The sequence below is a fragment of the Cyphomyrmex costatus genome, unplaced genomic scaffold (assembly GCF_001594065.2).
Source record: "Cyphomyrmex costatus isolate MS0001 unplaced genomic scaffold, Ccosl1.0 scaffold55, whole genome shotgun sequence".
Taxonomy (NCBI): domain Eukaryota; kingdom Metazoa; phylum Arthropoda; class Insecta; order Hymenoptera; family Formicidae; genus Cyphomyrmex; species Cyphomyrmex costatus.
The window spans coordinates 1215738-1229674 of NW_017279708.1; the positions used below are offsets into that span (position 1 = coordinate 1215738).

Genomic DNA, 13937 nt, shown 5'->3' on the forward strand with positions numbered 1-13937 from the left:
AGAAATCTAAAATTCTCCATAAATTTATAATTAAAATAATTTCACTTATATAATGCAAAGTTTTCATAATTTGCTCATCAAAGTTTTTACCGATTGACAATTTTTAAAAGACTCATTTATTACATTTATTTGTTATAAAGATAACATGAGAAAATGTTAGCCAGCAAAGAATTAACGTAAACGTTTAATTTAGTCTCATAGGGGTAAGAATCTAAACGCGATAATTTTTGATTCAAATTTTCCGCGCCGAACATACAATCGACCAATCTGATCTCAGCACTGAACGCGGCGCGAAATTCACGTGTATGCGAAAATAATCGAAGACTCACGGTAGCGGCCGAACGTGGTCGCGATCGCATCGCAGCCACATTGCTCACATTATCCATAGACTGCCGCACTTACTGCAGTTGGCTCGTGGCCGGCGTGACTAGTAGTAGTAGGATTTAGATTATTTATGTTATTCGTTCATTCACAGTTTCGCACGTTGTGAACTTTGATTTCTCCTGTGTCTCTCATTCAATCGTGATCAGTTACGTGAAAGTGCAGTTTCATGCTTTGCTAAATCGCGTTTTGCGAGAATTCGGGTAGTCTCTGACACGCACACTTACGTAAGTATATACGATGACTTAGACTGATCTCTTGTATAGGTAACGCGCGAGTAGCGCGTATATCGAAGTGCAAATTTCTACCGTTTTGCTTGACGCCGCTTTTTCACACGATAAATCGTTGTGTTTTATAGATATAGTAGTCGCCGTGCAAAATAAAATTTGCGCGCACTTACAAAAGTACAACAAGTATACATAGTAATGAGTTTTCAGAATAGATATAAAATACCTCTCCCCTCCCCCAATGATATTTAAAGTTGTCTCGGAGAATCGAATATATCCGCACGCCTCTGCATGGGCTTAATATTGGCATAAATTCACGTTTTTGCGATAACATGGTACAAATGACTCGCGACTTGCGATAGAAATGCGACGACGTATAATAATCGTTGCAAGTCATGTTATCGTCATACCTAAAAATTACCAATGAGATACACTTAATACCATGACAAACTCGACAAATTTTTAAGCGAATCCACATACGTTCCCTTAGTTTTATTTCTTTAGTTCTTTACATGAAATAATGCATCACAAAAGTCGATCGATTGGCCCGTCTTGTTCGTAATAAAATTATTAATGACCTGTGTACTCCATGAATATTTGCTCACGCGATGGAATCCAGATTGAGAGAACAATATTTCCGAATAAATAATAGAATCTTATTTTTACGACCGTACAATTGTTAAACAATAACAAGAAAGAAGGAAGCACAAATTGAGAGAACATACATACGCGATATATAAATTCACACATAATGATAATAAGCATCTTGATCTAGCTTTGACCGATAGGCTTTGCTTTGTGCTTCCTTCTTTCTTGTTATTATTTCCGAATATTTTCTCGATCGCAACGACCTGTATTGAGATTACAAAATATATATGAGATTCTATTTTTGAACAGCTCGCGATTCGATCATTAATGAAGCTTCTCTCTGAGGTTTAAGAATTGACAGTTGTATACATTGCACTACGTTATTTAGATCAATAATTGCAACGACGTGATGATAATAAATTTTACAGCTTTTTAGAAATCTGTAACAAAAGTCACACCAATCGATATAGTTGTCTTAATGGTGGTTTAGCATGAAATGCATATCAATGTCAGTGTCGTATACATCAGCGATAAAGAAATGTTAATAGCTCTGCTTCTCCATCTGCATTGTCTGCATTATATATATTTTCTTCTATTGCAACTTATAGTTGGAAAACTTTTGATGAAAATAAAATCTTTAGGTCTGTTGTTCAGAGATAACACTATCTATGTTGCAAGTAAAAAGATGTACTTTAATAGTACAACGTGTATGCGATATCAATGCATGTCTAAGATACAAATAATACGAGAAACATGTCGATTTCGTAGTATGGCAGTTTCGTAGAAACTATAAGTAAATCGATTTTTCCTCGAGAAAGTATTCCGATCATGTCTTTACCTTTATCGTCAACTTTGCAAACTCCGCAAACTCGTTTCGCGAGTTGTCATAAATGAGATACAGAACGTACCCAGTGAGAAATGACAATGGAATGGACATCGAATCGATATCAATTCGACGTCGAAATCATTAAATCGACGTCGAATTGACATCGATGTCCATTCCATTATTATTTCTCACTGGGTAGCTTCTTTTTTTTTATTATAAAGACTGTTAATAATTTTTCTATTGTAACGAAAGAAAAATTTCTCCGGAAACACATGATAACTGTATAATGTTCTTGAGAAAAGAGCGATCGTTATGACATAATTCCCCGTGAAATTTCCCAAGATCTAAAAATATCGTTGGTGAAATAGAACGGCCACGCTTCTGGATCGGAGCCAGAAAATCGCTGCGTTTTCACTCACAAGGCGTGATTATCACTCTTTTTTCACTTTTAATAAAAACTTTCCAAGTTTTCTTAGTCCTTTCGACTTTCCTTAGCCACTTGGACCTTGCACCCATATATGCATTGCACACTCATATATAACACATTGTTGAATTTAATAGTCTTGCATCTATTTTCCGTATAAAACTCTTCTCTCAAATTATTCTTGCGAACAACGATATTGTAATATTACTTCATTCGAATATATATATCACATATATTTTTTACATTTTACATTCTATATATTATAAAAATTATGTATTAAAATAAACTTCTAAGTATCGTAAAAATCAGTAAAAACACACACACTCAAAAGATAAATTCATTACGAATATTTATCACCGAATCTATATGTGTTTTTTAACTCCAACACTACGTCGACGACTCTTCTATAGTGAACCGATGAAAATGATATCAGTTGCATTGTCGTCCATGCGAGTTCAGTTGCACGGCGCGATATGAGTCATCGGCCAAATTTAACTTATAGACATCGTGTATCAATTATACACAGCTGGTAATTAAACGGAACGTGCGGATCGTAATCCTCAATTCCATTTCGTTATTACAATCTAAACAACAATTTATTGCCAACTTGATATAAACTTATCAGCACATGAAAAATTATCTCACGTTCGCCAATATACAGCGGATATATACCAGCATTTTGTTATCTATTTATTTTAGCTATTCAGTTTCGAGGTAGATACAGGTAGATACTTCTTTTTGCAGTATTTTATCGAAATCAGCGTTCGATTCCGCGTCACATCATGTGTTCTGATTAAACTACACGCGAGGACGTTTGCTTGTATTAGCGAAATGCTTCTTGTCAACAGTGAGAGATTAGATTAAATCTTCTTTGCACAATCGAATTTGCTGAGAGTGATGGATCTTTGAAATAACTTTAATTGTTGCATCTTGAAGTTCCAAAATGTACAGATAAATTACAGCCAGATTATAATTATTTATCAGAAAACACACAAAAAGAAAAATGTCGCATACATTTGTTTTTGCGAAAGAAACTGACTACCAAGTATTTAGTACGTTCTTATTATGTACGTTATATTAGCGATATGCTCCAGTCGTTTCTCACAGATATGTACTATGTTGCATTGTAGAACGGCCAGTACATAAAGCAACGGGAAAACGACGCGTGTTAACTCGATATACAAGGAGATCTTTTTTCAACGCTCACATGCTACAATGAATTGCGAAGCTCGTGCATCATATATATATATATAGTTACATCATAATCGGCGATCAATCGATTGCGACTAAGTCCGTAATAATTAATAATAATCTTCGTACAAATGTATGAAGGTACCCGGCCCATCTACTTATCCCATCTACTGACAAATTTCAAGTTGATTTTATTATCTATAATTTAGGATTGAAAGATCGTAATCAATGACTTTTATGTCATAAATGATAAAAATTCTGTTCTCTTTATTATTATGCATTTGAACAGTTTCTATTTTGACAGATTTACAAAATGTGCGGATTTAATTAAAGAGATATTTAATCTTGTAATGTACGGTTCATACGCGCGCGATGACCTTCCTCGATATTGTTGCTAAAGAAACGTCAATTCCAAATTCCAAATTAGTTAAAGAGAATTCAAAGGTGAAAGGTCTGGGATGCCTTGTATAGCTGACTCGCGTCAGACGATCATACGAGATGATTCTGATCAGTCTACTGAATGTGTCTTATAATGAAAAGTTCATTTAGGTAAATATATTCTGAAACAATCACAAGATTCGTATTTATTTAGATAAATTTACTTAATAGAGTGCTTTCTACAACGCGATTTATCGTTTGTCAACATTAAGCTTTTTATAGAAAAAGATGTGGCAACAAAAGAAATATACCTACGCTCGGTTGATTAATTGTTTGTTTCACTTTATGTTGCAAAATATTTTTTTATACTTATCTCTTTCTGCATAGCTTAATAATACAAAGACTTACATTTGTGAACGTGATCGTCTGTGGCAAGTATTAGCATAAAACCTTCAAGCATGTTTTGCATTTTGTCGTGCGTTGCTCATCACTCGTCACAAAATAAAATATATGTATACGAATCGTATTCGAAAGTTACACTCGAATCGAACAATTTCGAATCGCGATGCAGTGCACGAATTGAACAAAACGGAGCGCGAGCGCGGTGAACTAATTGAGCTAATTGCATTGGTTAGACACTATTTGTACGTGCCGATTCATGCTATGCATTTTAGTCCGATGTATGCGTACATATTTGCGGCGCGTTCGTCTTTCTCGCATCACAAAACCTACAAAGATCTTCGAAACGTCAATTTTTTTATTTCGCGTTAAAAGAAATCATTAAATGCTCAAACAAATTACTCCTTGACGAATTGAAATATGATACATAATTTTCAAATATTATAATCGTATAAGTAAAAAAGTTATATTTTTGATTGAAGACGCTAAATAGAGAAAAAATTCAATTAATCTATCGCGCTACGCAATCGAAAAAACGATCGAGAGACATCTGCAGTTTGTAATGTACACAGCAACATTATGCAAACGACATGCATACAGTTGCACATATTGTAATCCAACAGACGATTACAAGATGTCTTGCGTTAACCGGGTTAACGTGGACGCGAGAGTGTTTGCAGCTTTTTATTGTCGTTGGGTTAACAAATTAATCCATTGTCAACTCATCGATAGTATTGACCGTTCATCGTCGGCTCTATTAGATCGGGTCGTTCAATTTGAACTGAGCAATTGTCGTAATACACGCACGTGTATATCCGCAGCAATTATATCGCTCCAAATTACTTTCCTCTCATCCGTCGCCTAGCATTGATCAAACTGCAGATGATGACAACTCATCAACGTAATCAAAGTAATTAATCGCGAACGTCTTGACAAACGTCGTCGTTCTCGCATGATCTGCGATGAGCGGAGAAATATATTATTACTATATATATTATTATCTTAATTACATTTATTTAATTGATTTTAATTATAATTTTACTATACGGTTTACGTTTTGTTTTAAATACCTTTTATAATTATACATAATTTATTACACTTATATTTTCTTCACACGCTAGTATATGAAGATTTTTATGCAAATTCTTAATATATGTAGATTATTTTCATGAAATTAGCTTGCAGGATTGTAGCAGTAGCTATGACAAGAAATCGATGACCTGATGACGTGAAACGCGTTTCTGGATATTTCGCTTAATATCTTTCTTGACGATCAAAATTTGACGGATGAACCATGTCGTCGTCGAGGTCCAGACGACCTAGCGTATCGATCTATGATTATCCGGAACATCTGAATCCGTTCAGCGATGACACGACTAATTCTCAGTCACAAGTGCAACACGAGGGTAAATCATCCAAAGATTCCAAGCATAAATTCTGGACGTTTGGCAGAAGCCGAAAGAAAAGATCAAACAGCTTCTCGATCAAATCGACTTGGTGAGTATTTTTAAAATATTCTTAGCCGTACAATTTCTTCGTGACATGCTAATAAAATATATGCAATGATAGCGTATTTTTATCTATAAAGATTTTTATTTATAAAAAAAATACATTTTTACAAGAAGAAAATACGAAGAAATATATAACACTTTATATATTATAAATAAATAACAACGTTTTGATATGAAATATAATACACACAGTACCTTCTCTTTCGGAAACTTGCCAATTTTTCCATTTTAAATGTTTTCTACAATTCTTTTAGAGAAAATTATAACTTTTTGTAATATTGCAAACAATTATATACTGCACGATAAAAGAGTTATGGTACATTTTTTCAGCAAATCATTTTTCGCACACTCTCTCGCGTGATTAAAAAATACTTTCATCAAAATTAAATTAAGTTCCGGTCTGATTAACAATCAGAATAACCAAACTAATCAGAGCTACGCGAAGAAACCAAAGAATTTGCGCTGTGAACATCGTCATTGAATCGAAAGTTGAATTAAGTGTGTATTAATAAGTGTGCATCAAATTATCAGCCGTGATAGTCGACAAAGTGGAAGTGATATTAAGCGGAATGAACATCATGAGTATAATCGATCTTTTTAATCGCAAATGTGCCTAGGAAGGCTTTGTCAATCACATACGTGGCGTTTTAATACGACAAAATTTTCATTGTATTTCCTTTGAAAATTTTCATGGTATTATTTACTTTTATATTTGCAAAGTAATGCCATAATTTAGTTCCGATTTGGATCCTTAATCGACGCAATCGGCGAAAATTTATAGAACGTTGATGACATAGCACGTTAAATTTTCTAACATATGTCTCTCAAGTATGTCAAATGATAAACCGCGCAATCTCGTCATCTTCGCATGTGCGTAAATGTCGTATAGATCCGTTAAGACGCAAAACGCGCAACATCATTATACATATTATTATTGCCTACTGCGAACTCAGAGCTTTCCTAAATAAATAATATATTTTAATTTTATTGAGTGATTATAGCATGTAACGTAATCTTTTTATAGTGTATGTAATTTTAACTGCATGTTATAAATTAAACACCATATCTATCTTTCTTTTTTTTTCTGTTATAATTTAATAAAGTATTAATATGACAATCAGTTCAGTATTGATTCTTGTGTTTAGGAATGGATTGTTTGGAAAACGCAAAGACACTTCAGAAAAGAGGTCAACGATTACAACAGGTTTGTCTATTTTAGTTAATTGCACTTTCAACTCTTTTATGAAACACTAATTTAAATTATAAAGTAAAAATTTTTCATATTAAGAAAATTTTCACATTAGAAAGTGTCTGATTTTAATAATAAATGCGGAATTTATTTTTCAAATTGTTTTAATTTGTTTTTAATTTATTTCAAAATGATATATTCCATATAGATTAATATAATTACAATTAATAATGAACTTGTAAAATAAAATGCAACTTACCATATATTGTAGTTTCGACTACGTACAAAAGAGACTCTTACGACAAACCGACAGTATCTTCGCGATTGTCTAAAGATCAGCAGGAATTTGATGAAGCCTTAGGAACTTTGACAAGGAGAAGGAAATACACTTTCGACGATACTACCTCGAGATATAATTCGAATTTAACGGTAAACGGGGATCCTGCTAGAATCTACGATGGAAATCCTCAAAATACTACAACTTCTATCATGAACGTCGATCTCACTCCAAAACCACCAGCCAGAAGGTATAAACTGTTCATAATTAAAGACTATATCTGTATTTAAAACTCTGTTGATTCATATTAAATTCTTCGTACGACCGTATAATTGACAAATAAACAAAGAAGAACAGCCTATAACGGTCGAAGCTAGATCACAGTGCTTTTTATAGGTAATTATGTATGAATTTTATATACGTATGTATAATAAGTCTCCCCATAATTGCGCGCTGATAACTTTCAAACATAACGCATAAATACTACAGTAGTAATATCACAAATTTTATTTGATTAATGACATATTAAATCTAAAGATGATAAATTAAAAAATTCCGTAAATAATTATAGATCTTTAATTTATTCTTTATATATATATAATTATAATAAGCACTGTGATCTAGCTTTGACCATTATAGGCTGTTCTTCTTTGTTGATTCATATTTGAAAATAGAATAATAGAATAATTTTATGATATCTAAATTTAAAAGATGCTCGAAGAAATATTTCTTTTACAAATAAAATTAAATTGTCAATAATTTTTTTCCAGATTTGGACAGGTGAGCCCAAGACCGACGGACAAGATACCACCTTTGGATTTCGAAAATAAGCAATCTAAACAAAATGGTAGTGTTAATTGTCACGATAAATCGGAAGAAATCCCGATTCCACCAATGTAAGATTCTCTACATATATTTAATTTTTCGACAGTTGCAATAATTCGAAACTTTAATTGTGCGGTAAATATCAAATAATAAAATAAAATCCGTTTCGATATCGTATAAAATAATTCCTTATCATAAAACGTTAAATACATAAACAATTATACCTACTATTATACATATAATATTTTTATCCGAGATTAAAGATTTTGTTTATACAATATTCCAAATTTTTCCCAGGCGAAAATTCGGCAATAGATCATCACAAAGATTGAATGGAATCACGGTGGATACTGAAGAAGATTCGACTAATCGATCCACTAACATTAGTCTGAGAGACGAGAACGAAAATATGCCTGAGGACTACGTTTTCAAGAGATTCAATCAGGACGCTGTGAGAAGATCGAATTTGTCCATCAACAGCTGTACATCCATTACCAGTACGACAAGTACGTACGGACGTAAAAAACGCAGAGCACCACAACCGCCAAAGCAGAAGGAACATTTGGATACCTCCCTGGTATAATTACGTGTGGATGACATTGATAATGACATTTGATAAAAGAATGTAATAAATATAACTCATGTAATAATCATGTTTTCACAGGAAGGTAATTATCAATCTACAGCGGAGGCCAGTAAAACAGAAACCATACCAGAAACGAGTCAACTTGAACTCCGAATAACCGAACCGATCGATATCGCCAGGGTCACTAACAATATCGATGAAATGAGAAGTTATGAAGAATTGAGCAAGACAAAAGAAGAGCGGAAAAAAGAAGAGCAAACCGAATTACACCTAAAAATTACGGAAAACATGGCTGACAATTCTTTGAAGAATATCAGGAAGAATGAAACATGTGTTATTTCTAAAGACCATGAGTATGAGGAGAAAGAAAGAAAGGATTCTTCAAAAGAAAAAATAATATCTAACTCTAATGAAAAATTAGAGAAAACTGTATCTGCAACGAGAATAATTGAGAAATCAAATAACGAGAAAGCAGTCGACATCATTGCTAAGAATCCTATCGAAAAAGATTTTGTGGATATAGAATATAGGAGAACATCTCAGGAAAAGTTCGAGATCGTCAAAGATGTCGAACAAAAGTCTGATGAAGCTTGTCTGAGAAAAAAAGATTCATCTAGCACATTATCGCGAAGCGATAGCTTTTCTGTAAAAGAGGAAATTGAAAAGATTGAAAGGCAGATTAAAGCATTGGAAGATAAAAACACGTCTAAAGAACAAGAAGGTATCGACGATACATGTTATGATGATTCGACAACGAGTACCAGGTTATCTATCGAAGCAAATCGTCGGCAATTTTTCGAAAATATGGTAGACGGACCATCTGGTCCAATTAAGTTAGAATTTAAGAAATTACCACGTGAGCAGAAAGACATTCACGTAGTCAGATTAACGGATTCGCCAATACCAATCGCAGCGTCTCGTGACCCAGTAAAGGTGATCGAACTACATATCTCCGAACCGATCAGGCATAAACCCGAGCTCTTAGATGAGGTAAATCCCATACCGAAACCCAGAAGACACAGTGCGCTTAGTCTAAAGGACACAACTGAATCTAGATCAAGAGACGAAAGTAACAGTTTAAAAGACGATGATGAGAGAGGAAAATCTTTTTAAAATTTCTAAGTTTCGTCCTTATCTTTAGATCATATTTAGTCCATATCTTCCTCATGAAATTGTTATTTCCGTGATTTCTATTGAAAACATAATTGCGGTTAGTAATTACGAGAATTTATGTATTATATATGAACTATCATTCAAAGACTGTAAGTACATTCTACATTGTGTCTTTCTTATTGGATTGCAATGATATCATACTAACGCGTCGAATATATTTTTCTGCAAAAATATTTGCTGCAGAGAGAATCTAGCATTTCTATTACATTACATAATTACAGTGATAATTATGCATTGTCTCATTTATGTATTATTTCATTTCTGATATTTTACTATAATACTTAACTATTACTTTCATTATTTATTAATATATATAATAAAGCATGAATTGTTATGAAAGTATCTTGTGATAAAAATATATAATCCTACTCTATATAAATCTAAAAATTATAAAAGTATAGAAAATAGGAAATGACAAGAATATTTCTTGCTTTTTAAAAATATGTCACAAGTTATTTATTATAAAAATTTTTTCATTCACTATTTCTATAATTTAGAGAAATCGAATAAAAATAACGTTTAACAATGTTTATTAATTCCTATTCGTTTTTGTTTATATTTTATAAATCTCATTAGATTTGAGTTTACAGTCGATACTACAATCGCGCCGTCTTGTAAATGTTTTTTCTGCTGATGCATCTAAAAAATAATTATATACAAAAAATCAATATACATGATAAGTATTTGATATAATAAGAAATAATATATTTGTAAAATAATATATACCTTGCTTTTGAAATGTGGCATTATAGACAGCAATCTCGGAACTAATTTGATATCTGCTGCTAAATGGTCAGTCTCATCTTCTGCATATATATCCATTATTGCGTCCATAGATTCTGCTATAACCCATACTCGATTTTCAGTTTTAGAGATGTCCAATAAGAACGTGGAAACAAGCTGCCAAAAATAAATAATTGATATTTGGATAGAAAATTCAAAGAACCACGAAAATAATTACCTTTATCGCTTCGTAATTCTTCGAATCTTTCGAATTTTTTTTACTCAACATGATCTGTACTAAATTGCAGAGCATTCTTATCATATTAACACGAACATTTATACTGACACATTGATGTATGTCGTTTAACATCGGCTGAATGTCGTTACAAGTTAACTGATTCAATTCGACGACGTTCGCCCGTTCTTGGACTAAACGTTGTAGAATAGCTCTCATGGCAGCAGTACTTGCTTCTGCAAGTTCTACATTCTTCTTGAAGATCTGCTTAAACTCTGTTGAAATATCTATCCATTTTCTGAGTACAGAATATGCAGAATTAATCAAAGCCAATAAAATTATAATAGAAAAAATGCTTATTATTATTTAAGGAATTTAACAATAATCTACCTAAATAAATTATCAACGCCACCAAAAACATCAATCTCTATACTAGGTAATAAATTGTTTAAACATAAATAAGCTGTGCACTGAATATTGTAAAATTGCTTCAACGTAGCTTTTCCTTCTTCAGTTTGATCTAATATTTCTTGATTATTTTTATCCACCACAAATTTAGTCTTGTCCAAAATTTTATCAATCAAGTTACAAGCGTTTATAACTTCAACTAACTCCACTGGAAGTGTTGACATTATTTTTAAATCTTCATTCATAGAATCAACATCCAAACATTCAGACTCAAGCTCCATTGTTTCAAAATCATCAGTATTAGAATCGATTTCATTGCCCTCACATTCAAAACATAAATTTGCTAAAATCTGTAAAGCTTGTTCCTGCATTTCCAATATTTTTCTCTTTTCTTGTACTTTTTTCCTTTTGTCATTCGAAGAAGCATTGTTTTCATGTGGCAGGATAGACGTTAAACAAGATAGAATTTGTCCATGATCAATTGCAAGTACATCAGATAATATCGACAACACTTTACGAAAAACATGTATCTGGTTATTATCAGTATAATTGTTGATATTGATTAATATATCAGCTACACAAGTTTTCAGGAACAATATTTTGGAAGCAATCTTATCGTCTGCTTTAAAATCCAATAAACTAGACAACAATGATTCGCTTTGTTTAATTTTATTAATAGCAGCGTCATTCTCGTCTGACAGACAAATCAGAGATTGTGTAATAATCGTGACAATCTCTATTCCATAAATATCAATATTTAAAAACTTTATCAAAAGTGACACCAAGCCTTCATCATTAATACGCTTGATTGCACTTTCATTATTTGCGCATAATGTCCATAATAAGCTAACTGCTTGAACAAAAGTCACTTTTTCATCTCCAACTTCTTTTGGTTTCCAATCTGAATAGTACTATAAAGAGGAAATTTATTTAACTTTAAAAAAATATTGTATAATATTAATTTTAATTTACTTTACATATATTAAGAAATATACGTTATATAAAGACATTATACATGGGATGTTGTATGGCTGTGTGAGAACAAAACACTCTTAACTAACAAGTTACAAGTTCAAGTCCTGCATTTCATACACACATGAGGAAAAATTCTATAATTTATATTGTCTTCAGTCTGTATTACATTACTTATTAGAGAATAAAGATTAAGAATTAAAAATTAAGAATAAACTTCAAACCGATCAGATAAAAATGTATTAAAATTAAAATATTTAACCAGTTGATTTATAATCTTTAATTCACAATCTTCAGTCTTCAATGCTTAGTGTGACATGGACTTTAGTGGAAGTTATAAAGAAACTCTTTAGATCCAGACAACTCTTGACTAGATTCAGATATACAGCAGATATGGTTCTACTCATATCTTTAATACTATTATTAGATATCATGTAATATTTATGAATAAATACTTAATATATAATAGGTTTCATACCTGTCTCAGTAATATAGTGAGAGGAGTTATAATATCATTTTTGATTAAATCATTGCACCCTTCCTCTCTACCATTTTCAGCAATTTCCGATAAGGTATGTACGGTATTCTTTCGTATAGCAGCATTATAATCCAGTAACAATGGACCAATTAATTTTGCAATTCCATTTTTAGCGATTTGCTTCGCCATAGAAGAGTCGCAAGACATTGAAGCCAAAATTTGCAGAGCGGATAATTTTTCTTCGAGATTACACGACTGTATCTAGATAGAGAAAAAAAAAATACTAAAAAGAGACAAACCCTTTTGATATACTTTGTTAATTTTTATAGATTTTATTAACTTAATTTTATCAAATAACGTATATTTGATACACATATTGCATCGATAAAACTCGTTGCTCACATCATCGTAAACGTTCTGCAAGATCTTCTCCCTATCTCCTTCCCCGAGTTCTGCATTTAATTCCTTATCGAACTCCTGAACGGATTGTAATCCAGTGGGATTTTTCTTGTGAAGTTTTCGCCGATGCGGTTTCTGCTTACCCATCACTATAGTATAAATAATTGGATATTTGAAAATAATAAAATATATTCAAGTTTTCTCAAGTGTATCTCAAACAATCTCGAAGAGGTTAGACAAGTGCATACATATGGAACAAGTGCACATGGCTGATCTAAATTATCTGACATCTTCAGTTAATTTTGCGAAACTCATAATTAATCCACTGCATTATCAATAATGTGTAATGTATACTTCTGTATTATCACGAAAATATTTGTTACGTATTGACGGTACTGCAGTATTTTGACACAATTATGGCTGGATTACATTGGATTACATCAAATTATTTGATTTGTTCTCTGGGTATGTTTTCTGTTCCTACACTAGAACTCTTTTTCTCGCTTTCGACAAATATCAAACATATATACCTATCTCACTGAAAGTGTGAGTGTATATATGTACATACCATGAAGGAAGATATAAGGAGACTCCACTCGGTCTCGCCAGTCTACAAGACATGAACCCATTTTAGGTTTCGAGTTTCGTTTCCGATTCTCGACACTCGCAGCGCTCGTGAATTTAGTAGTGCTGCGCATAATGAGTGCGAGTAAGAGAAATGATCATTTCTCTTACTCGCACTCATCA

The 13937-nt window shown here is 32.4% G+C and overlaps 2 protein-coding genes across 2 annotated transcripts; one reads left to right on the top strand and one right to left on the bottom strand.

Moving 5' to 3' along the window:
• The first annotated feature begins 5609 nt into the window (after positions 1 to 5609).
• LOC108779066 (uncharacterized) lies at positions 5610 to 9948 on the top strand. The gene is made up of 6 exons (XM_018546411.1): positions 5610 to 5911; positions 7071 to 7129; positions 7386 to 7641; positions 8162 to 8287; positions 8514 to 8793; positions 8881 to 9948. The coding sequence occupies exons 1-6, from the start codon at positions 5709 to 5711 to the stop codon at positions 9913 to 9915; spliced, it is 1959 nt and encodes a 652-aa protein (XP_018401913.1). The 5' UTR covers positions 5610 to 5708; the 3' UTR covers positions 9916 to 9948.
• Positions 9949 to 10509: 561 nt separating this feature from the next.
• On the bottom strand, positions 10510 to 13478 carry LOC108779089 (HEAT repeat-containing protein 3; the record flags this gene model as incomplete). Its single annotated transcript, XM_018546443.1, has 7 exons — positions 13439 to 13478; positions 13194 to 13339; positions 12792 to 13052; positions 11324 to 12252; positions 10937 to 11231; positions 10702 to 10875; positions 10510 to 10614 (listed from the first exon to the last, which is right to left on the bottom strand). Coding segments are annotated over exons 1-7 (1929 nt in total), but the record flags the coding sequence as incomplete, so codon positions are not given.
• Between the last annotated feature and the right edge of the window lie 459 nt (positions 13479 to 13937).

What these genes read in the sequence shown, in the direction of transcription:
- LOC108779066 (XM_018546411.1), top strand. Translation starts at nt 5,709, where the DNA reads ATGTCGTCGTCGAGGTCCAGACGACCTAGCGTATCGATCTATGATTAT. An exon ending in GAGGTCAACGATTACAACAG is followed by an intron (nt 7,130 to 7,385) that starts GTTTGTCTATTT and finishes CATATATTGTAG; the next exon opens with TTTCGACTACGTACAAAAGA. An exon ending in CCAAAACCACCAGCCAGAAG is followed by an intron (nt 7,642 to 8,161) that starts GTATAAACTGTT and finishes ATTTTTTTCCAG; the next exon opens with ATTTGGACAGGTGAGCCCAA.